Source organism: Babylonia areolata, chromosome 18 (assembly GCF_041734735.1).
Source record: "Babylonia areolata isolate BAREFJ2019XMU chromosome 18, ASM4173473v1, whole genome shotgun sequence".
Lineage (NCBI taxonomy): Eukaryota > Metazoa > Mollusca > Gastropoda > Neogastropoda > Buccinidae > Babylonia > Babylonia areolata.
Window position 1 is genome coordinate 60,497,191 of NC_134893.1, and position 25,443 is coordinate 60,522,633.

Below are 25,443 nucleotides of genomic sequence, written 5' to 3' on the forward strand. Positions count from 1 at the left end.
TCCATACATCAACAATGCCGCATCCATACATCCCTCCACAAGGCCGCATCCATACATCCCTCCACAAGGCCACATCCACACATCTCCTCACAAGGCCGCATCCATACATCCCTCCAAAATGCCACATCCATACATTCCTCCACAAGGCCACATCCACACATCCCTCCAAAATGCCACATCCATACATTCCTCCACAAGGCCGTGTCCATACATCCCTCCACAAGGCCGTGTCCATACATCCCTCCACAAGGCCGCATCCATACATCCCTGCACAAGGCCGTGTCCATACATTCCTCCACAAGGCCACATCCACACATCCCCTCACAAGGCCACATCCATACATCCCTCCACAAGGCCGCATCCATACATCCCTCCACAAGGCCGTGTCCATACATCCCTCCACAAGGCCGTGTCCATACATCCCTCCACAAGGCCGTGTCCATACATCCCTCCACAAGGCCACATCCACACATCCCTCCACAAGGTCGTGTCCATACATCCCTCCACAAGGCCGTGTCCATACATCCCTCCACAAGGCCACATCCACACATCCCTTCATAATGCCACATCCACACATCCCCTCACAAGGCCACATCCATACATCCCCTCATAATGCCACATCCACAAGGCCACATCCATACATCCCCTCACAAGGGACACATCCATACATCACCAACAACACAGTGTAACCCACACATAAAACATACATAAGACACGGTAGGAGATAAAAACTTTTATTTACAAATCCAACAACTTGAAGAAGAGGTGGTGAAAATCAAGAACCCTCCCTTTGTAATGTTCACATGTAAAACAACACAACTGAAGTCATCACAGCCCAGGCCAAACCAGCCCAGACGGGGAATGGAGGAGAACAAATAAAAACAAAACAGGGAAGGGAGTGTCAACAGAATGTTACAAGGCAGGCTGCATGCTCCTACAATGCAAACTGATGGTGCAAACAAAAGGTTAGCGCCAACAACACTGACCGAGTCTCTCAACAAATGAACAAGAATCAAAATGAGTGGTACAGGGATAGGAAGGGGAACACTGCGACTGAACTTGACACCGGCCACAAAACATCTATTTCTTCTTCTTCTGGGAACTTTCTTTCTTCAAAAGCCTAAAAAATCAGTAGGAATCTTCACTTTTATTCAAATGCCTACTGAGGGGAAAAAAATAAGGAAAGGAAAAATGATGGGGTGGGGATGGAGGGGTTGGGGGGGGTTGAAGAAGAAGTGATCACATCTTCGCTGAGTATGTCATGTACAAATGGAGGTAGAGACACATCAAAAAATAACACAGAGCCCCCTTTTATTCCAGTCTTGGTAACACAGAGTAAAATTCACATTTTACACACACTAACCTCCTTTTTCACCTCCCCCCTTTCTGGAACACAAACTATTTACGAAGTCTCTCCTATCCAGTTCTGAATTCGCAGCCTCAGTCTTTAGATACTGTGGTATAAATCCTGTACCAGGACTCATGTTGTGTAACATAAAATGCAAAATACAATCATCAGTGTGCTGGTGATACCTGTCCAGTTCCTTCTAAATGATTCATCCCTTCACTTTGAGCATTTTCAGCTCAATGACCCACACAACTCAACTCAAACTGTACACATGTCAATAAAAACATGCTGTGAGTCTCTCATTTGTCAAACCATAAATATCCAAAATAAATATACCAAAAACTATATTGCTGACACATTCCACTACTTGTGATAATAGATAATGTGCAATTTGAGTTGATGAAAACTAAAAGCAACTGATTCAGAATATGGGCAGTGGTTACCACCAGTTAAATAACCTGAACACAGCTTTCAGACTCTGAAATAATAACTGTCCGACATTAGACAGTAGTTCAAAATTGCACACAGCCCAAAATGTATCACTAACACACATGATCTTCAAGTTTCAACATAATCTTAAGGACACTGAATATTAATAAAGCTTGAAAAGTTTGGGATATAAATATTGATATATTTACATAATTGGCTATATATCCAAAATGCAGGCAAAATGCATTGCACTGAACCAAAAATAATTATACAAGTGTGGCACCAAGAAAGTTTGCAAAAGGAAAATAATGTATGATTAAAAATGTGTGCAGTGTGTGCTGAATATTCATATATCAAAAGAAGTGCAAAAAGAAGTCCAAGCTCATATTGTGACAGACTGTATGAATTTTGTTAGTAGTTTAAAACAAGACATGTTGTCCATACTAAATTAAAGACTGTAATGACCAGCACTCTGTTACATTCCCTGTTCAGTGTGGTATGTGACAGACTCCTTCATTACTTCATTCCCAACTTTGGTCACAACAGTCGTTTCAGTCTTGAACTGTGACTAGGAAACATTACTTGTTAAAAACTTGTCTTCTGTTCAGCTCTGTACAACAGCATGGCGATACCATCAAGATAGAATCAACATATGCTTCTCAAGCTGAACACAAAGGATTTTTTTTCAGTTCTCTAATCATAAACTGAATTTTTATTATATCAAATTAGTGATTTTAAGCTTTTCCCTCCTTTACGCAATCATTTCTAAAGAACACAATATTGGTCTCAATTATCAACTGCTCACTTACTCATTACTGTCAGTTATCTCCCCTGACTTCACCCACAGACCGCACAATATTTTTATGGGTAAGAAATAAAATCACCAAAAAACAAATGTCGGAAGTTATAAACTTAAAGTTTCCAGACTGATCAGTAACATGATGAGTTAGTTGGGGACAAAATATAAAATCCCCTCCCTTCTTAAGCTGTCTTCAAGTAAGATGATGAAAGTATCCATAAATTTTATTCGAAATTTGCAGACTGATGACTTGTAAACGAATCCAGGAAAGCACAAAAAGAGTTTGAAACAGATTTGAACTCAGAGCACTACATAGCTCCTATAGGGCCTGTTCATCTAATTCTGTTGTCTGCCTTGTAACTGAGAAGAAATTATAGGGCCTGTTCATCTAATTCTGTTGTCTGCCTTGTAACTGAGAAGAAATTATAGGGCCTGTTCATCTAATTCTGTTGTCTGCCTTGTAACTGAGAAGAAATTATAGGGCCTGTTCATCTAATTCTGTTGTCTGCCTTGTAACTGAGAAGAAACTGGGTTAGATGCCACTATTGACACACTGTTCATGTGAACCAGTCACCAAAAAATTACTCTCCTGCGCGCAAGCACAGCAACACACTTTGCATTTATTGGTCACAGTGGAAAGTGGAAAGGTTAGTTAAGATATTCTTAGCATATGACATCATTATGCAACTACTCCAAAATTCAAAACTTTATAAAGCCCTGATCAGGCTCCTTCGTCTGAAACAGTTGTAAACAATAGGGCCTTGATTGGGGCCCATCGTCTGGAGAGAGTTAAAGTGACAAGCCATGACAATCATAGACACAGTGAGTACAAATTCACTACCCCTATGACTGTAAAGGCTACGGGACTTTTACCTTAACCATCTTTACATATGTTTCAAAAATGGGTTGTCAAAAAAAAGGTCTACTCTTTCTTCAATAATCAGCAACAGCAACTTATCACAGGCACATACTCCCTCCTTAAACTGTTCAGATATAAAAGCATGTGTTGGCTCTATGTGTCAGACTGAAAAATCAGTGATCACATACATGGACAGAGTGTGTGCGCATGTGTGTGTAGAGTGGGTATGCATGCATGTACATGTGCAGTGTGTGTGTTGAGGTGAGTGGCTTGGTGAATGCTAAGGAGAGACTGAGGCGGTAAGCAATTTGTATCCCTTGTACTTTCTATTTCAAGTTTCAACTTGAATGTTTCAAAATCATAATAGGTCTGACAGTGTCCTTGATACATTGTTTTCAGTTTTAAAGCTTATCACTGAAGGCCACACATAGGGTTAGATTTCTTCCCAGAAATAGTCCTGTAAATTCATATTTGTTTGAATGCCAACACCAGTAAGAGAAGTGCTGCACTGTCCAACCTAATATGGTCATTATTCCATCGACTACCACAACGCCCACACTGAAAAGCAGCCACAAGCTGGCAGGGTGGGGGAACCACACTCACAGCGGTCCAAGTGGTGTGTTATTATTGACCAAAATTGAAAGACATGGTACAAAACAGTCCTTTCATCTTACAATCACAAGCTGGAGAAAAAGAGCCTTTTAAATAAAGAAACAAACAGAACTGAAACAAAAGATAATATGAAGAAAGGACAAAGGAGTGAGAGCACTCAGACAGGCATGAAGAAGAGAATACAGAGACATTCACCACAAGATTCAACAAAGGACACTGACACTTTTGCCCCTTTTATGAACCATCCTGTAGCATGCATCAGGGAAGGTGGGAGCAAACAACAGACAATATCATGCAAACATACCATCCAACATGCACTGGATACAATACACACAAAACTCCAGTTTCATTCAAATCCCTTCTTCCTTTTTGTTTAAAATCAGGAGTGGGTAAAAAGTTTCAATGGTAGAAGGTGGCAGCAAAAGAGTGGAATGAAGACAGGAACAGCCGAAGACATGAGTCAGTTTCTGTCCAGAGTATCAGTCCTTGTGGACAGCATTGATCACACCAGAGAAAAGGGCAATAGTTTGTGTTAAGAAAATGATTGTAATGAACACTGAGTGTAACTGGACACTTTTTAAAGCATAAACTGCTTCATGGAATTTAAAGGTTCAAGATTCTTGACCACAACTAATGTAATGAAAAATTTATCTCCTTTGTAAAACTGTACATGGAGCAACTGCTTTGTTATTGGATTACTTTAAAAAATGCAAGACGGTGTTCAAGAATGACAGCTACAGTTAAACCAAGAAGGAAATGGAGAGAGAGTGAGGAAGCTTACATCCAAAATTGAAATAAATACCATACAGGAAGTCAAACACATACAACCTTTGACTAACACTACACTTCACCTTTCAGATCTTTAGCAAATGAATCATTTGTCTGACAAGGAGAAAAGACTTTGTTCATTCAATCACAAATTTAAACCCTTCAACAGCATGTGATGTGAGTGTATCATTGTGTGGTGTCGGTGCCAGAGGGGCGGTCAGTCAACACAAGGTGTGCACGGCTACACTCCAGGGGGACTGGCAGTCAGGGGAAGGCAGCAGCAGCAGCTGATGATGGGGCTGTACATGTGGGAAACAACCTGGTTGGAAAGGCACCCATGAAGGCTGTAAATTTGTGACTGCATGGATGTGGGCGTGTCTACTGGAAACACAACAACAGTACCAGTGAGAGGGACAACACAGCATCACTCTCTCAAAACAACTCACATTGAACTGACCTTCAAAAATGGGGGAAAACAAAGATTCTAATCTGAAAAAACGAACAGAATTGGAAAACTGATGATTAATGTTCTGATCAGCTGTTTGACAATACTGTGCTGACAAAACCGGGAAAACTCACAAACCAACCAACAAACCAAACTAAATAAATAAAATCCAAACAAGTTGGCACAACAGCCACCAGCATACAAACAGCTGAAATCAGAAGGACTGAAGTTACCATGTTTTGAAGACAAGTTCAACACCGCAAGCAGCAGAAAGTGACGTTTCCACTGAACTCTTTGGTAAAAACCCTTCTCCTGTCAATGCCTGCATTGGCCAAGAGAGATAAAAGTATACTTCAACAAAACGCTCCATCAAATGGTTTTCAAAAATAACAAATGACAAAATGTTACAAAAGAAATGTGAAGAAGCTCAATCAAAATGAAAACAACCGGCAGAGCACTTGACACAAGGTGTTGCAAATGCATGGGCACTGGTTTCACGTGTGGACAAGACTCAGTCATCAACACATTGAAGCATTAACTCAGAGCAGTGATGAAGCACACACCAAGACAAAGGGAAAAAATACAAAACCTGCATTTTCACTTGCAACAAAACATCCTCTCTGTCAAGCAACTTTAAACTCTGCCGCTGTCATCACAACCACTCTCTCATTCACACCACACACATGGACAAGGAGTGCAGAGGTCAATGAAGACCTCCAGCTGAGCTGGTCTCCCCTGTTATGTGAGAAACCCACCCTCTTCGCTCTGTTTCACATGTATTCAGCTCACTCTCTGCACCTGTTCAGTCTCCTCACATAAAGAAAGCTTCCCTCCAGACTAACTCTGATCCTGGCCTCACAACAGCAGATGTATACAAGTGAGAAACGCTGCCGACATGTGTGTGACTAGAGGTTGGTGTTAACACTTTTTTTCAGTAACGTCAGATTCACTGGACAACCTCCTCTGCGGAGCACTATGCTGCTAAGGTTGTCAGACAGGACAAGGAACGGCACTGATCTTTTTTCTGACAACTACTGGCTGTGTCTGATGGGAAGTGGGGCTGACAACAGGGGGCCAGAATTGAGCAAATCACAGGACAGCAGGTGGAGGTTGTCATGGCAGCACATGTCCACCTGGCTCTCCTCCCAGCTTTCCACTGGCAACAGGACAGGGCCCTGCACTGATCCTCCTGGAGATGGTGAAGGAAAGACCATAGCCACCACACTGTATCACACAGCCTCTGACCTCATTGTTCTGACCCTGACACTTGGCCCCAAGCCAGGGCTGCTAGGACTGCCCGCTGGTGACCACCATCAAGGTAGGTCAGCTGCTCTCGTCCCGATTTTAAATCAGGAGGTGACCCTTACCGGGACTCTACAGGGAGGTCATGGAGGAAGGGGCAAGGCCATTCTAGGTCACCTGATTCCATGGGACTGACTCAGCAAGGCCCACTGAGAAGGGAGATGGAGGTGGTGAAGGTGGTGGAAAAGCTTAGGGTGTTACAGAACACCAAACTGGTATGAAAATGCACATGCTCTCTCTTAGCTTGCATCAGTCTGCTAGATGTCTATACTCCCCTGGCGTCTAGGTGGATACTTAAAACCGTGCTTGTCCCGAGAGTCTAAATGTTCATGATCCCGGCCTTGCCGGTCATGGGAATGCCCCTCTCTTCCATCACGCTCACGAGAGTAAGTGTTATAATCAGCTGCATTGCCACCATGGTAGGTACGACGATGATTCGAGTCCCTCTCGATATCCGAACCTTGGGGGCTGAGTTGATCGGGCGGGGAATGGGGGTGGTGCTCGAAGCTGTGTGGGTGGGTGGGGATGGTGTTGTGGCGGGACAGGGGGTCAGGACTGGAGGGGGATGCCAGGTTGCCGTCCACAGTGTGGGGAGAGGGCTGGGTCATGGAGGGGGGATGGGCTGCCCGCCAGTAGGCCTCCAGGAACTCCGCCAGGTGCTCACAGGCATCGTCCAGCTGGTTCTCATCCAGGATGACGTCAAACATCTCCTGCAACACACACCCCTCCGTCACCACACCACACAACCCTCACACTCCCTGCCCACCACTGAACCACTCTGCTCCTGTGTCAGTTCCACTGATGAAACCAAAGTAAACAGCACAAACAAGAAACTAAACAAAACTAACAAGATACCAAAGTTAATTATGTCAACAAAATATTTCAGTTAACTATACTGACAACCTCCTTTATTTAACTTCATTTCAAAACTATGACTTTCCAGGGATGTTCATCAATGATTTGCCCTGACTTACTCCAGGTTATTGTAGGAGGCTGAAACTGCACATTTATAATAATACGTATCTCTATGGTTTACGTGGTAATTTGCATCTCTGAATTTGTAACAGTTTCTCTTTTACAGGTGCTATGGCGGCGTAAGGTGTGACAAAGGAGCCACTTGAATGCAAGTTTCTGAACTTGAGAGGCCGCACACCCAGGGAGACATTCAATGAAATGAAATTACTTATGGGGAGGATGCCCCATCATAATACGTGGTCAAGCACTGGCATTGTCAGTTCAAGTATGGTCCGACATTGTTAGAAACGGCCCCGGGTGACCACAGTCTGCCACTGATGAAGACAAAATCCGGCAAGTAGAGGCCACTATTTGGAGGATTGCCACGTAACTGTTCACCAACTAGCCCAAGATGTCAAGATCAGTGTGGGGTCTGTGTAAAAAAAATAATCATCCATGACCATTTGCACGTGTGGAAGTTGTCTGCACGATGGATTCCCTGGTTGCTCACACCTTTCCAGAAGCAGGAACAAGTCATGTGCTTCCAGGCTCTTCTGGCCATGTGCCAAGAAAGCCAGGACTTCTTCAACAGACGAATCATGCAGGACAAAACATGGGTCCATCACTATGATCCACAGACTAAAGCCCAGTCAAAGCAATGGAAGCATTTTGACTTATCACCTCTGAAGAAGGCACGTGTCTAACCCTCAGCGGGCAAGGGCATGTTCAGTTATGACTGGTGCAGAGTAGTGATTATGGATTTCCTGGCAAAGGGTACCACAATTACTGGGACATGCTACACTTAATTGCTGCAGAAATTGCCGAGAGGAGTGGCATTTTGACCAATGGTGTCTGCCTCTGCAAGACAGCGTCCCTGACCACAACTTGCATGTTGCCCAAATGGAAGCAGTCATGTGGCTATGAAATCCTTGCCCACCCACTTTGCTCTCCTGACCTCACACCATCTGACTTTGACCTCTTTCCAACCATGAAGCCATTATTGAATGGCAAGCACTTCCCAGACAATGAAACGCTTATTTCCAAGGTCAAGTCGTGTTTTCTGGTGCAACCTGCAGATTTTTACAAGCAAGGTCTTCACAGTTGCATAAAGCAATGGGAGAAGTGTGTCACCCTTGGTTATAAAGTTCTATGTAAAGAAAGCCTGAGAACTGTGCCAAGTTTCGTTCCTCTCAGTTCATGGAAAGTGGGTCAGGGGAAATCTTTAATGAACATCGCTTGTATGAACAGAAGATTCAGCAGATAAAACATTTCGACAAGAAAACATAAGCTCTGTGAGCAATTTTTTTCAATCCTAAATATACTATTTCATGGAAAAGTAAAGAGAAAGTAGAAAAAAAACAGAGAGAGGCAGCCATGAAAAGAATACTTTGGAAAAGAAACAATGTCCCAAGCCGAAAGCAGCAAACTAGGTGTTTACATGCATCACTTACTGGAGCACACTGCGACAGCTTGTCTGCAGCTACCAGCTGAACGTTCATGTTGCGACTCTGTGACTTGCCTCTCGACTTGATCAGTCGCTGCAACACCTGGCACACACCAACACACCACATCAACACCACTGACATCACAACACTTGATAAACAACATCTACACATACACACAACAATCACTCAAGTATTCAGTTAAAGAACAAAGTCAATATAATTGAAGGTGCACGTTCACAAGGAATTCACTTGCACACAAAGTCAGGTTCTAATCCAGTTTTCCAAAGATGACATCAGTACTCAGAAAATAACATCTGCTGTCAGCAGAGCCATAATGGGGGACTTTATGGCAGATGCAACTAACTGGATGTGTCGCTGTGTGCAAGTTCAAAATAACATTTTTCTTTAAATTCAAGGGGAGCTCCTCATGCACTGTGGTGGCATCTTGGCCGAAAGGTATGGTACACCAACACAGACATACACACAATTATAATGGACAGAATCATAGTTATTACACCGACTCACTTTGTTTACACTAAAAAATGCAATTTTCATTCCAAACGCACAGGGCCACATAATTCCTAACAGTAACACTGAGAGAAGCCAGATTACACTGTCACCACCCCCTGGAAATAGAGTAAACAAGATTTGATGGTGCACCTTAGGAGAGGAGATTTTCACGTAGACCACGATGGGAGCCAGTGAGGTCTTGGCCAGCTGTGAAGGATGGTTGATGGTGTCACAGTCCAGGACCACCAACTGCAGGGTCCTTGCCAGCTCAAAGATGCGCTCAATCTCTGTCTGAACTTCCACTGGAAGCACACAGAAAACATCACTGGTTAAAGTGCCATCCATCCATTTACACCAATACACACAGAAACCATCACTGGTTAAAGTGCCATCCATCCACACCAAATCAAACAGAAACCATCACTGGTTAAAGTGCCATCCATCCACACCAAATCCAACAGAAAACATCACTGGTTAAAGTGCCATCCATCCACACCAAATCAAACAGAAAACATCACTGGTTAAAGTGCCATCCATCCACACCAAATCAAACAGAAAACATCACTGGTTAAAGTGCCATCCATCCACACCAAATCAAACAGAAACCATCACTGGTTAAAGTGCCATCCATCCACACCAAATCCAACAGAAAACATCACTGGTTAAAGTGCCATCCATCCACACCAAATCCAACAGAAAACATCACTGGTTAAAGTGCCATCCATCCACACCAAATCAAACAGAAAACATCACTGGTTAAAGTGCCATCCATTTACACCAATACACATGGAAAACATCACTGGTTAAAGTGCCATCCATTTACACCAATACACATGGAAAACATCACTGATTAAAGTGCCATCCATTCACACCAATACACATGGAAAATATCACTGGTTAAAGTGCCATCCATTCACACCAATACACATGGAAAACATCACTGGTTAACCCTTTGAGCCCTGACCACCGCATTACCAGTGGTGGGGAGGGGTGGCATAATGCCTGGCCACCGGTTGAGCGGTGTGTAAACACTTGTGTCGTGTTTTGCTATTGGTTGACTTATACTGAAGAGCCAATCAGAAAAACCGTAATATTCCGACGTCAGCGAACGCAGTACCAACATTGCCACGCCTCCTCACTGTGTTTTGTGCATGTGCTTTGGATAAAAAAAGATCGATTTCTAACATGAAGCATGCAGAGTCTCAACCTGACACACCTCCTTTGATACTGATTCTGCATGCTCAGATTCATTTTCAACATCACTATCTGTAGCAAAATCATCCGATTCGAATTCCACCTCACTATCTGAGTAATCACTGTCATACTCTACTTCTGATAAATCATCAAGCATATCAATTACTTGCTGCGTTGTGTACAGTTGTTTTCTCGCACGTTTTGTCCCTGATTTCTGCCCTGACAGGCCAGGTTGAGACTCTGCACGCTTCAAGTGTTTACGCACCGCTCAACCGGTGGCCAGGCATTATGTCATTTTTCTCTGCCACCGGTAAAGCAGTGGTCAGGGCTCAAAGGGTTTAATACCAATTATTTGCAAATTTTGGCTCAGGAGCTCAGGCAGAAGGGTTAAAATTGCTCAGGAACTCAGGGCTCAAAGGGTTAAGTGCCATCCATTCACACCAATACACATGGAAAACATCACTGGTTAAAGTGCCATCCATTTACATCAATACACATGGAAAACATCACTGGTTAAAGTGCCATCCATTTACATCAATACACATGGAAAACATCACTGGTTAAAGTGCCATCCATTTACACCAATACACATGGAAAACATCACTGGTTAAAGTGCCATCCATTCACACCAATAAAGTATCCTGCCTTTTAAAACATGCTGAGTCTGTAAGAAATTACCCTCCGTGTGTGTGTGCGTGTGTGTGTTTTAACATATTTTATTAATGGTTTCGCTCATTTAGATAAAATTTCTTTTATGGGAGAAATATACTTTCATTAATTTTAAGGAGTTAACTAAAAATGTTATTATTGGTGTATCTGAATTTTCAAAATGATGGAGTAGTACGTGTAGCAGTTGTGAGAGATGGTAAGGAATGGGACCTGTGCGTGGGGTGCTAGTGGAGGGGGCTGGAAGGGAGGAAGTAAGACGGCGATCAGAGGTGGAGAAGCTGCAAGAAATTGTGAGAGAGAAAAAATTAATGTGTGGTTTAAGTATCATTTTTCTTTCATTTGAGTGTGATATAACTTTTACAATTCTATTAATGTAAAACATTGGTTTAATGCTGTACTTTCTCACCTTATCCTGTCACCCACAAGCCAGTTTTCCTTGTATTTTTATGAGGAAATTAAGCGGATTTGATTGACTGCTTTATGCTGCCTCCGCCCATCTTCACACCAGTTCAGCAACATGAGTGTCACCAGCACTGCTCAAATCTAATCAATGAGGGAGTAAAGCCAATGAAACAACATGGCAGACACTGCCTGCACCTCTGTGTAACAGGTGCCTTTGGGATCACAGAAGCAGCTGCCCTGACAATGTTCACTACGCACACAAAAAATGATATGTCAGGATGTGTGTTCAGAATGTCAAACTTCCGAGTCTGTACCACTGCAAAAAATTGACCAGCAGGAATTTCCTCTCTTCATGCAGTTAAGAGCAAGGTGGGTTTGCTATATTTCATTTCTAACTGAAACCTTTAAGATTCAGTAGCTGGAGGTCGATACTGTGATATATTCGAGGGCCGTAACTGTGACAAAATTAAACCCATCATTCGAAAAACAGAACTGTTTCCCCGTTTCTGCCAAACAAAAAATTGAACTAAATTTCATGCAGTTTGTCCCATATTTTCTCATCAGCTAACAACTCCACCACAGTCTCTTCAGCCAGCTGAAATCAGGAAACGAAAGTAAAAAGGTGATGTGAAAAACAACTGACATCGACTGTGTGACCTGAATTAGATGTGACTAAGCAAGAATGTCCTACAGATAACCACTTAAAAAATAAATAAATAAAAAAAAGAAGACAACATCAATCAGACTGAGATAAAAGACTGAATCATCTGCAGAAATCAAAAAGTTTCCATAGCAAGTGACAGTAAGAATCAGGGCCAGGCAAATCCTAGTTCACCCAAGGTGAAAAGTGATACTGTTTTTATACATCTCAGGTACATTATTTTGATAACAGCGAATTCAATGTCAGATCAGTGAGTAAAATAAAGTATTCATTTCCCCCCAAATCAGTCATTTCCCTCCCAATCAGTTCAACATCTATTAAAAGAGCTCTTACAGACTATTGACCCATATTTACTTTCACTTTCAAGTTGATCAGTTTATCATCCCATTACTTATCATCATCCTACTGCTTCAATCCATCATTCCATTATACAGCATCATCCTACTGCTTCAATTCATCATTCCATTACACAGCATCATCCTACTGCTTCAATTCATCATTCCATTATACAGCATCATCCTACTGCTTCAATTCATCATTCCATTATACAGCATCAACCTGCTACTTCAATTTATCATTCCATTACACAGCATCATCCTACTGCTTCAATTCATCATTCCATTATACAGCATCATCCTACTGCTTCAATTTATCATTCCATTATACAGCATCATCCTACTGCTTCAATGTATCATTCCATTAAACAGCATCATCCTACTGCTTCAATTTATCATTCCATTAAATAGCATCATCCTACTGCTTCAATTCATCATTCCATTACACAGCATCAACCTGCTGCTTCAATTCATCATTCCATTATACAGCATCATCCTACTGCTTCAATTTATCATTCCATTATACAGCATCATCCTACTGCTTCAATGTATCATTCCATTAAACAGCATCATCCTACTGCTTCAATTTATCATTCCATTATACAGCATCATCCTACTGCTTCAATTCATCTTCAGAGATGCCTTTTCATAGCCAAGAAAATGTGTCAAATATGCCTCACAGCCCATAAAGTGGTCACAATGTGCCAGACTTACACAGTCCTGAGGAGCGTGGGTTCGTACGCTCCATGATGGTCGGTCTGCTGGGGTTGTTCAACAAGGACCGCTTGGCAAGCGAAATATCAGCAGTGACCCGGGTTATTATTATCCTGCACAAATATAACCACTGTGAGTTGTGTGAAGTGGTAAATTGTAAGCCTTTACAAATGCAAACAACAGAATTTCTTTGTTTTCCATTGCAAAGTTCCGGAAAATGTATTTTTCCACAGGATTTTGTCAATGTAAACTTACTTCCCTTTCAACAGTGCTGCAAAATGTTATTTTTCCACAGGATTTTGTCAATAAAAACTTCTTTGTTTTTTGTTGCAAAGTACTTGAGATGTATTTGTCTAGAGAATGTTTTGTTTAAAACTTGTTTTCATGTGCTTGTTTTGTATGCAGAAAGTATTCAATAAGAATTTTAGTTTTTATGTCTCACATCAAAATGCTACCTCCTGCTCAAAACTCTGAAAGTAGTTCTCATCAAGTGGTGAACAGGTGAAGAAGCACACACAGGGACCAACCTTCCTTCAAAGCGATGTTTGAGAAAGTCAAAGAGTGCCTTCTGCATCATGTCTGTGACTTCATAGCCTTTGAGTGAGGGCCCAATCAACACAACAGGACGCATGGAAGGCACAACTTCATAGGGAGGTATACTTTCTGACTGCACACAAAAACCGCAAATGCAAATCACTGATAAAGTTCACATCATTCTCAGTTGGGCTCATACACAGAAGACAACTACAGCAGGATCATGCGAAGCAAGAATTTATACTGATCTACCACAGCGACAGTTCAAGTAAAAGAAAAAGTTACCTTTTTGAAGAAAGGTTTCCGCTTCTCCTTGGTGGGTGGTGTAACGCTGATCTTGCTGGACTTGGAGTTGCCCACACTGTCACTGTCTTCCCCAACATTACTCTCCACACCATTCTGGGTTTCTTCTATTCCTGAACACACCAAATCATATCCTACGCACATATCACACACCACAGTACATCCTACATACACAGCACATCCTACACAATCCTACACACCACAGTACCGTAAAGTTCGGTCTATTGAGCGCACTGGTATATAAGCCGCACCCACTAAATTTTGGAAAAAACTGAACTTTATACATACATAAGCCGCACCGGTTTGTAAGCCGCACTTATTTCCGGTATGGGAACACATACTGATACTACAGAAAAGCTGTCGATACTGTAGGTTATGAAATAAACACAAGCGGGAAGAACACAAAGAAAAGCAAGCGAAAATACTGCTAGTGCCACAAAAAAATAAGAAATAAACACAACAAAAATAAGATCCATAATTTAGGGATAGTCACATTTATTCAACGTCATCCTGCTCACTGAATCCACTAAAATCTTCATCTTCAGTGTCCGAGTTGAAGAGAACCAGCACAGCTTCCTCCGCCATCTTGTCACTGACTTCAGCCTCCCTTTCACTTCATGAACATGAAGGTGGAGGTTGCTGCTGGTTCGTCGCTTGCACTGTCATCTGCTAGGTCGATCGCCTTCAATTTGAAGGCTGCATCATAGGCATAACATCGTGTTTTCAGCATGATGAGGGTGTACACTTGAGAAGAGTAGAACTGAATGCTGATCTGAAGGCTTTAATGTGTGCGGATTTGATTTATAAAACGTGAACAGTTAGCACACTATCCTGAAGCTCATCCAAAAATTCATGGACAGAAATCATGATTTTGGTGAGCTGAAGGGTAGCTAAGAATAGACGAAAATGTGACACTCCCGGGATCGTTAAAATCCGCAAATAAGCCGCATCATTGTATAAGCTGCAGAGGTTGAAGCTGGGGTAAAAAGTCGCGGCTTATAGACCGAACTTTACGGGTACATCTTGCACATAAGATGCACACCTCAGCACATCTTACATACACAGCACATCTTACCCACATTATACACACCACAGCACATCTTACACAGCACATCCTACACACATCATATACACCACAGCACATCCTACACACATCATACACACCACAGCACATCCTACACACATCATACACACCACAGCACATCCTACACACCACAGCACATCTTCGTGATTTCTTACCCACATCATACACACCACAGCACATCTTACCCACAACATACACACCACAACACATCTTACCACATCCGACACACCACAGCACATCTTACACATATCCTACACACCACAGCACATCTTACACACATCATACACACCACAGCACATCTTACACCACACACACCACAGCACATCTTACCCACATCATACACACCACAGCACATCTTACCCACATCATACACACCACAGCACAGCTTACACCACACACACCACAGCACATCTTACCCACATCATACACACCACAGCACAGCATGAACACACACCACAGCACGGCTTACACCACACACACCACAGCACATCTTACCCACATCATACACACCACAGCACATCTTACCCACATCATACACACCACAGCACATGCTACACACATCATACACAGCACATCTTATCCACATCCTACAGACCACTGCACATCCTACAGACCAAAGCACATCAAATAGACCACAGTATATCACAAAGACCAGAGCACACCATACAGACCACTGCACATCACACAGACCACAGTTCATCATACAACACATCTTACAGACCACAGTACATCATACAGACCACAGAACATCACACAGACCACAACACATCCTACAGACCACAGCACATCACACAGACCACAGTACATCATGCACACCACAGTATATCATACAGACAACAGCACATCATACAGACCATGACACATCACACAGACCACAGCACATCATACAGACCACAGCACATCATACAGACCACAGCATATTATACACAAATCACACAGACCACAGCACAATATACAGACCACAGCACATCATGCAGACCACAGTACATCTTACACACATCATACAGACCACAACACATTCTATACATATACATCATACAATGCGGTATCAATAATTTTACTGACTAGCTGAAGGAGACAACACTGTCCTCATTCTGTCTAGAATGGTGAAAAACACATGAAAAAGAATCTACTTGTTTGTAATGCCAAGTATGTAAATTCAAAGAAATTCTGTGAAACAATTTCCTGCACAGAGGCAATTCTGCAATTTACTCTGTTTTACAAGCTCAAAATAGATTTATTAATTCTTACTGCAGCAATCTTAGACAAATGATGCTTCAAATAAACAGTTACTCACCACATTCACAGCAATGCATACACTGTCTATTATCTAAAATCATAGAAAGCTAACAAATATGAAATCAAGAACAACTACCTGGCGTAGGAGGTGTTGAGCCCCTTGAGTTTGTAGGCTTAGAATTTAACAAGATGTCTATGTTTCCAGAGGAACTGGTTTTGCTGTAAACACAAAACAACACACTAAAAACTTATGCCCCTTGCTTTATCTTACAAAACCAAACCACTAATTGTGAAACATGAAACCAAACAAAACACAAATGTGATAAAAATGGGGAATTTGTATTATATTTACACTCCCAGTTTGGTTAAATATACTTGCCATGTCAAACTAACGCAAACTAGGCCTATTGGTTTGCTCTATTTGGCCAAAATTTGTGGCTAACTCAGTAATAAGATGTCCTGATATTAGTCTGCCATCTGATAGCCAATCAAACACCATTTCAGGCCAAAGGTCATGACTCATTTCAATGACCAACAAAGAACTCCCCATGTGAACCACAGCAAAAACTGTGGGGATGGACAGGCGGGCATTCGAGTTTGACATGAGAAGTATATCTGATTTAACTGAGAGCATAATACCAACATTTTGGTATCATATACAGTGTATCATATCAAAGTGATGCAGAATTCAATGCAAAAGGTGGAGGATAAGGTTTGCATGGGGAGACCTTTATTTGTATTTGTATTTCTTTTTATCACAACAGATTTCTATGTGTGAAATTCAGGCTGCTCTCCCCAGGGAGAGTGTGTCGCTATGCTACAGTGCCACCCATTTCTTTGTATTTTTTCCTGCGTGCAGTTTTATTTGTTTTTCCTATCGAAGTGGATTTTACTACAAAATTTTGCCAGGAACAACACTTTTGTTGCCGTGGGTTCTTTTACGTGCGCTAAGTGCATGCTGCACACGGGACCTCGGTTTATCGTCTCATCCGAATGACTAGCGTCCAGACCACCACTCAAGGTCTAGTGGAGGGGGAGAAAATATCGGCGGCTGAGCTGTGATTCAAACCAGCGCGCTCAGATTCTCTCGCTTCCTAGGCGGACACGTTACCTCCAGGCCATCACTCCACTTAAACAGTAACAGCTGTGTAAGCCATGACAAAGGAAACCTCTTGAAACAATCCGCCCTGAGGCAGGAATTGATGAAGGGAAGGGAATCTCTGAACAGAAGGAGGCTGCCTCATAAACAAGTCACACAGGCACAGAGTACTGAAAGGTGGTCAAAGTGGCAACAACCCGCACTTCATGTGCTCTTGAAATCAAGCATGTAAGGTTCAGGAATGTGAGAGGGATGAGTCCCAAAAACATACTGTAGCCAGGTTGGGGGTCAGTGAAAGCTCCTGACGTGATGGAAAGGTGACATCTCACTGGAGGGTCTGGGGGGCTGAGGCCCCCATGAAGCTGACAAAAAAATATTTACAAACCCCAATAACAGTGCAGGAATCACCAATGTTTTATTGTTCTGCAAAGGTCAATATCAACTCTCTTTTTTTAATGGCACATTAACAAACAAAAGAAAGAACAGCCTTTCTTGTAAGCTCAGAATCTGGTAAAAAAAAAATATATATATATTTTCTGCTTATAATGGAGATGGATCTTTGGTACTGTGGCTACAGATATTAGATCTAATAACTTTAGCCATCATGTGTATCACCATATCATCAGCTGACATAATTTCAGCACCAAAAAAAGTTGTCAAATGTCGGGTTTTTGTTGCATAATGTGAGGAAGTCCCAAGTGGCTACACAAGGACAGAGATCATGCATGTGTATGTCTGTGCAGTGTGTATGCATGTGTGTGTGTGTCTGTATATGTCTGTGTTGGTAAGGGGTGTCTGTATGTGCATACCAGTGTGTGTGTGTGTGTGTGTGTGTGTGTGTGTGTGTGTGTGTTCCCTTTAAACTATGTTTAGTGTGAAAACCATGTATCGGCACATGTATCAGCCATAATAACTTGACACTGGTATGCTCCCCGAGGACAGGAGTGAACCTTTTTTTTGTTTGTTGTTTTTTGTTGTTGTTTTCAATTCAAAGCACATTTGTTTATTTGTTGTTTTTAAATTCAAAGCAACTAGATTTCATCAAAATCAGTCAGAAATGACTCTCAGCCACATCTAAGTAACACATGTTTGGCACAATGAGCTGCAGGTTCCATCAACACAGAACAGATTAGAAACAGGCCCTTCATTATCAGGACGGATGAAAAGAGTGTGGTAGTAGTAGTTGTTTTTTTTCAAATTTGTCGTCAAACACATCGTCAGTAGCGTCGCAACAGTCACTGTCATTGGCTGTGAATTTTTGTCAGAGCAAACCAATAGGCCAAGTTTCTATCGGTTTAACATGATACAGTATATGACAGCAAAATACATATATATATATATATATATATATATATATATATATATATATTAGCTGACAAATATGGATCACAACGGTCAAATGTAAATACACTGATAAGAAAAAAAAATAAACTGAAATAATTCCAGCATTTACTTGGAAAAAAAGGGCACAATTCATCATGGCTTTTCATTTAAATGCATTACCACATGCACTGGGTCAAAACACAAACATTCTTAGTTTCTGAATCAACAAATATACTTCAGACAATCATTTAATGGAAACGAGTCACAGTATTTCACGTGACTAGCATACATTTGAAATAATCATTTCTCCCTGGACTTGTAATCTTTAACACCATAATCAAAGATCAATTACTTTAGACTTAGTACACGGAAAGTATTTTTCTCACAAAAAAGGAACTGCAAAGACTGTCTCTGAATATTTATCCATGTTACATTTACCTAAGCTCCCCAAATTTATGTCACCACTTGTGCCACATAATGCAAGTTCAAGGCTCAATACATTCTGTTGCAATGAGCATTTCACTTTCAAGAGCTCCCCAGAAAAGAAACAAAAAAAACCATCAAAAATGACATTCAGAATAAGTGACTGTCTTTATCACTGCAACAGAAGATGAATATGCCATCTTTGGTGATCACCACATCTTGATTCACATCTTTGGTATTAAACATGCTGGTATATAATTTCTTTCCCCTGACAGAGACTCAAGACAACAACAAAGAGTTTCACCTTGTGTAGAGTTTGCCCCCGGAGCGGCTGCCTCCCCCCTGCTGACCCTTGAGGTTCTCCAGCTTGGCAGGGCTGGGGATGAAGCGTACATCGCACCCTTCCTTCACCAGCCTCCCTATCCACCAGTCATTGTTGAACTTCTGAAACACACAATGCAACTCCATTTACTCACTGATCTTGCAACACCAAACAACCCAAAACAAATTGAACATTTAAAAAAATATTAAGTAAATGAATTCAAATTCATTTAGACCTAAGATTTATTCAAAAATATCTAACTTCTATTATAAGTCCCATTTATGGTGTCAAATTACAGATTCAGGTTTTTTAACAGTTTCCTTTGAGTTCAATCTAAAGTAAAAAAGAAGTAGCTATTTTTTGTGTTGTATATTTGTCCTGGCTCTCTCAACAGAACTTTTTGTTAAGTACTTGCTTGATTATTTCCTTATTTACTTACTTACTTCTCCACTTACTTGTTTTACCATCTTGTCATCTGGGCAAATTAATGATTCAGACAGATCCATCTAAACCTAAGTACATATGATACTGATATCTATGTCTGTGAGATGGCAAACGTCAATGAAAACAGGAAATTCTGAACTGAAAGCAGACAACAGAAAATCAATGTCTGTCATTTATGACCCATATTGCCAAGCTCTGTCCCTATCCTGCTTGCTGACTGGCTTTTCCTGTTCTTCTTTCACTCCACTATTGATCAGCACACGATGGCAGCAGTAAGGCACCAGACACAACAGATTGCTTAAGGCTAAAGAAGGGGAAAAAATAAAAAGAATGATAATGAATAATGACAGTTCTTGAATATTCTAATAAGCGTATCAGAATCTTATAAGTCTTCTGCAATCCATGAACTAGTCCTTGATGGTTCAAATATTAACATATACAGTGCACACATTCACGTGAATGCACAACAGATCCATGCTCAAACACACACACACACACACACACACACACACATCATTATAAATCTACTCATTTCCTCTTTACAGTCAACAAAGGCAAACACACAGAGAAAAAATCAACCCAAGTATAAACCTAATCTTCTGGTGAATTTGCATGCAGGGAGCTAGGACGACGTCACTGACAGCCCTGTGCTCACCTCTTTGATATGAAGGTAGTCCCTGACACTGAAGGATACTGCATACCCATGGACAGGGGAATCGTCATCCAACGACCCATCGTACGAAACATTGGTCCTGACAGCAAAGGCAACTGGCTTCAGCTGCAGACAAAACAGTAGCACGCCATGATATTCCACCAGACAACATTAAATTTTTTAACCTGTATGACAAGCATAAATGTCAGGCAGATTGCTCTTTTACTTAGATCAGTAGTGCTGTGGTATAGCAACTGTGTTAAAAGGTGTGATGGGTATGCAAGCATAGATCAGAAGGTTTCATGAGATTACAAAATACGCAAGAATACAGAATCTATTACAGACCTGCAGGAATAAAACTCAGTTGAAATTCTTTGGTTTCATTTTTTTCTTTACTACTATTTATTTTGTGTTATTATTTCTGAAAAGTATAAGAAGACATTCTCTGAAAATAAAATCTAAGCATTGAAAACAGACCAATACAGCAGCAAAAGTACATTAGCAAAATATTTAAGCACCATTTCCACCCATAAAACACAGACTTGAATTTTCGTGGTGTTTTTTTTTTTTTCAAAACGTTTTTTCTTCTTCTAAAAATCAAAATTTTCTTCCCATGATTGGGAGTTAACTCTTCCTGTCAACAATTATATTCTCCATTGATTTTCCTTCAAGACTTTTACCAACCTTTGAGAATAATTTCAATTCTGTGATTTTTTTTTTGAGGCTAGTGATTGTGTGTGCATGTTTGTGTGTGTGTGTGTGTGTGTGTGTGTGCGTGCGCGTGCGCGCATGTGTGTGTGTGTGTGTGTATGTGTGTGTTTGTGTATGTGTGTGTTTGCAAAAATTACAAATAGCTCCAGAAAATAAAGGGTTAAAGAAAGAAAAATTTTTTAAAAAAGAAAGGGAAAGGAAAAACTTTCAATGAGATTTTTCCATTAAACACTGCGGATGCACATGCCGCTTGGCCAGGGTTTTTTTGTGGATTCTGTTCTTTTTTTTTTTTCTTTTTTTTTAATGAATTAAACTTCTTTCTGAAATACTTTTCAAAATGGATTGTGGTATTCAGCCATGTATTGACAACAACCCCTAAAGTGACAGACACAAAACCGGAACTTATGACTCACACCACACCATGGGCATGGGAGCATTCCTCACTGGACTGGGAGTTGAATCTTCAGGACTGTCATGTATCTGTTAAATAACTAATCCACAAACATAGGTTTGAAAATGTTTCAGATCTGTCTTCTAAGTGTGGGTTTCTGATGATCAGTTGTGTCCTGCAATGAGATTTTGCCTTGACAATTCTGCATCACCTTATTGTGTCTATTTACATTGGATACCGGGGGACTGGGGCACTGTTATCATCTGGTTCCTGTACCAAATCAATATAATTGTCCTTTTTTATGGCAATCTGTCACAAACCAAACATACATAATTTCTTCTGAAATTATGGGTGAAACTGTCATTTTAGTGTCCTGAAAGGTATGCATTCTTTCATCTTTTTTAAAAAGTTAAGACTTGCTGATGAATGTTGGCACTGTGGTTTGAAATATGTCAGGAGTTGGTGGGTGCTGTCTGTCTGAATTTCTAATCTCATTCACTACAGGGTTCAAGATGTAGTCACGCAATGAGGACTGGCACATAGCCAATGTATTTGTTGGCAGCAAACCACTCTCTTCACATATCCCGTTTTCATGCAGTTACCTGCAAATCAAATTTGTGTTAACCCTTTCACCACCATTCAATTTAGAGTACAAAATTCCCTTGTGGTATTAACACAGAAAAGACAGTGGCTAAATATAGCTGGGGATTCCCTCTGAGATGTATAGAAAATATGGCCTATCCTACCACTGAGCATTAAGAGCAGTAGGTTCATGGATAACAGACCAATAAATGGTCACCTTTCAGTGACATGGGTCTTCTTCCCTGCCTGTGCATTAATGCGAGCTTGGCAGTAAAAGGGTTAATGAGAGGTACAAAAAAAAAAAAAAAAAAAAAAAAAAAATCTTGGATGAGAATAAAGTGTTCTTCATAATGATATTGTATTGATGAGAGACATAAAGAATTACTGGTCTTGAATAAAATATTCTTCAAAATATTCTTGAAGAAGACAATTCTGTGACAATGCCTTAAAATGAACTGTGTAACATCATTACTGAGCAATTTTGATTATATTCCTTCCACAAATGGAAGAGGCGAGGGGGGCTTCAGAAACTCTGAAACCAGTTTTCAACTTGTCTATTGACTTTATATGATTTTTTTTCCTGACTGGGGTCAGAGATGCAAAGTTTATTGCTCTCTCTCTCTCTTTCTCTCTCTCTCTCTCTCTCTCTATATATATATATAAACAATGAACAGTAACAGAATCTGTGCCAGAATACTGTGTGACTGGTTGCACTAAGCATCCCAAAATATCCCCCCCCACCCCCCCCAACCCCTCATAATACCATGGTTAACTGTCTGCAGCACATGCCCTCTTGCAAAAACTGCCATTTTTGTTCTGTAAACCCAAAAAATGCCACTGACTACGGCACTGAAAAAGCACCATACAGGGAAGACAGAGCCTGAAGATAACCTGAGATTCGCATTTGTTGCTCTCTTTTAATGGTTATGGTAGCACAATTAATTATTCTATAGGAAACTTTTTTTCCACAGCTGATAAAATTGGTTATAAAATATTTAAAAAAAAAAAAAAAAAACCCAGTCAAGGTAACACCCCCTGCTTTGTTTTTCTTTTTTTTTCTTTCTTTCTTTTCTTCTTTTTTGAACATCAGCAGTCATGCACTCATACTGTTTTTCAACAGCACAAGGAGGAAGAAGAAAACTTGAAAAGGAAGCCCAATGGCATGCCAGTTCAGAGAAAAATAACTAATTCCCTGCACTGCGTGTTCTACAGGGGTGGCTGTTGGATTTGTGAAGTTTTGTTTGTGTTTGGCTGTTTGCTTTTAATACAATGGTGAGAGTCAAGAGACAGATTTTATCTATTAATAAGTCTGTCCAACATCCAACTTCCTTGTGGGACCTTGTCTTTCAAAACAGAATTTACTACACAAATAAATAGAAAACAAAATAATCACACAGTATCAAGTAAATAAACATGCAATGAAACAATCACACAGTATGAACTTTTGTAATTAGGAAAACCTTTTTACACATAACCCACTAAGGAGATCAACCACTCAGACTACTGTCACTGAACTGGCAAGTCTGACTTCTAATTCTTAAGTATATGTGCTGTACCTTGGCTTTCTCCAGCTGATGCAAAGCCTGTTGCTCTGTTTCCCTTCGCAAATTTTCTCGTTCCTCATCCAGCGACAAGTCAGACGATGGCTGGCTGTAATTGGAGTCTGCAGAACCCTGAAACACAAAACAACACAACTCTCTTATTGCTTGTACACAGTCAGCACAACCCTCTCAATACAAAACATAACACAACTTCACAGATGTTACTTTTTTACATACTGGGGGGACTGTGTGCATTCTTTTATGTAAAAGAAAACTATTAACCTGCACATCTTACTTCAGTAAAATCACAGTGTCCTGTATAATGGAAAACCTTAACTCTTTTTTTATATTTTGATAATCAGATTTCTTTGATATAAAACTTGTTGTCCTAACATAAAACTGAGCACGAAAAACAAACGGTAGGCACTATTTTGCTGAAGATCACAACCAGCAAATCATCAGATGCATATCAAGTTGACTAAACTCTCAATGTTTACAACAGCAGTTTCCCTGAATGAACTGCAGAATGCCTATACACTGTAAGTTGAAAAAGACATTCAACACAGCCTGTGTCAAAAAAAACAAAGTATAACAACAGAACCAATAAAAACTTCCTCTCCATGGCCACACCAGCCGCAGTTGTGCCAAGCCAGAGAGAGAGCGATGGAAATGCTACACAAGCAATCCGTCAAATGGGCACACATTGCACGTCTGCCGCTTCAGCTCACAGGAAGGTCAAAGTGATGTAACTAATTCCATTAACACAATAATTATCCTATTGAGGCTCTGCCACAGGCAACAGGAGAAAACAAGTCTGACCAGAAAAGACTATTCTGGCAGCAAGTCTGCTGCCCCCTCTCTGACCCCCCCCCCCCACCCCCCCCAATCCCCCTGCCACCCCCCACCCTACTGCTCCTCATTCCCTTTTCTTTTCTTTTTTTTAAAGAAAGAAAACAAAAGAAAGGGAGCCAACTGAGCACAAATGAACATGGAAATAAAAATTATGCATACATGTGCACACTGTCACACACGCATACACTCACAGAGCAATAGAAACTAATCTTTTCATATCACAAACTAGTATGGAGTTAAGAGAGGAGAAGGAGCGGGTGTCACCATTTTTTCTTTTTGGAAATGCTATGAATACAATGGCATATACAAGGCATATTCCTGATGAGTGTACAGTTGATGCAGTTACGCAGTTTTGCTCATGCTTCTCCGAGAATGTTTCTCTTCACAATGAGGACCTACCAGCATGCCTGAATTGAGCTCTTCACAAAGCAGAACAGCTGAAACTTGCTGGTGCTATACAATCTGTCTCCTTTTTGGAGGTACTGTTTGTGTACTAT

At 41.0% G+C, this 25,443-nt stretch overlaps 1 protein-coding gene across 3 annotated transcripts in view; it reads right to left on the reverse strand.

The window, feature by feature from the left end:
- Positions 1-718: 718 nt before the first annotated feature.
- Positions 719-25,443, reverse strand: part of LOC143292960 (voltage-dependent L-type calcium channel subunit beta-1-like) — a 54,624-nt gene continuing 29,899 nt past the window's right edge. For all 3 annotated transcript variants that reach the window (XM_076603682.1, XM_076603683.1, XM_076603684.1), the window contains 10 exons: positions 24,110-24,226; positions 20,873-20,995; positions 19,756-19,895; positions 16,743-16,825; positions 14,266-14,396; positions 13,974-14,113; positions 13,447-13,559; positions 9,622-9,773; positions 8,968-9,063; positions 719-7,272 (listed from right to left, as the gene is read on the reverse strand). In XM_076603682.1, the coding sequence (XP_076459797.1) occupies positions 6,820-7,272; positions 8,968-9,063; positions 9,622-9,773; positions 13,447-13,559; positions 13,974-14,113; positions 14,266-14,396; positions 16,743-16,825; positions 19,756-19,895; positions 20,873-20,995; positions 24,110-24,226 (1,548 nt within the window). In that variant the 3' untranslated portion in view covers positions 719-6,819. The remainder of the gene's footprint in view (positions 7,273-8,967; positions 9,064-9,621; positions 9,774-13,446; positions 13,560-13,973; positions 14,114-14,265; positions 14,397-16,742; positions 16,826-19,755; positions 19,896-20,872; positions 20,996-24,109; positions 24,227-25,443) is intronic.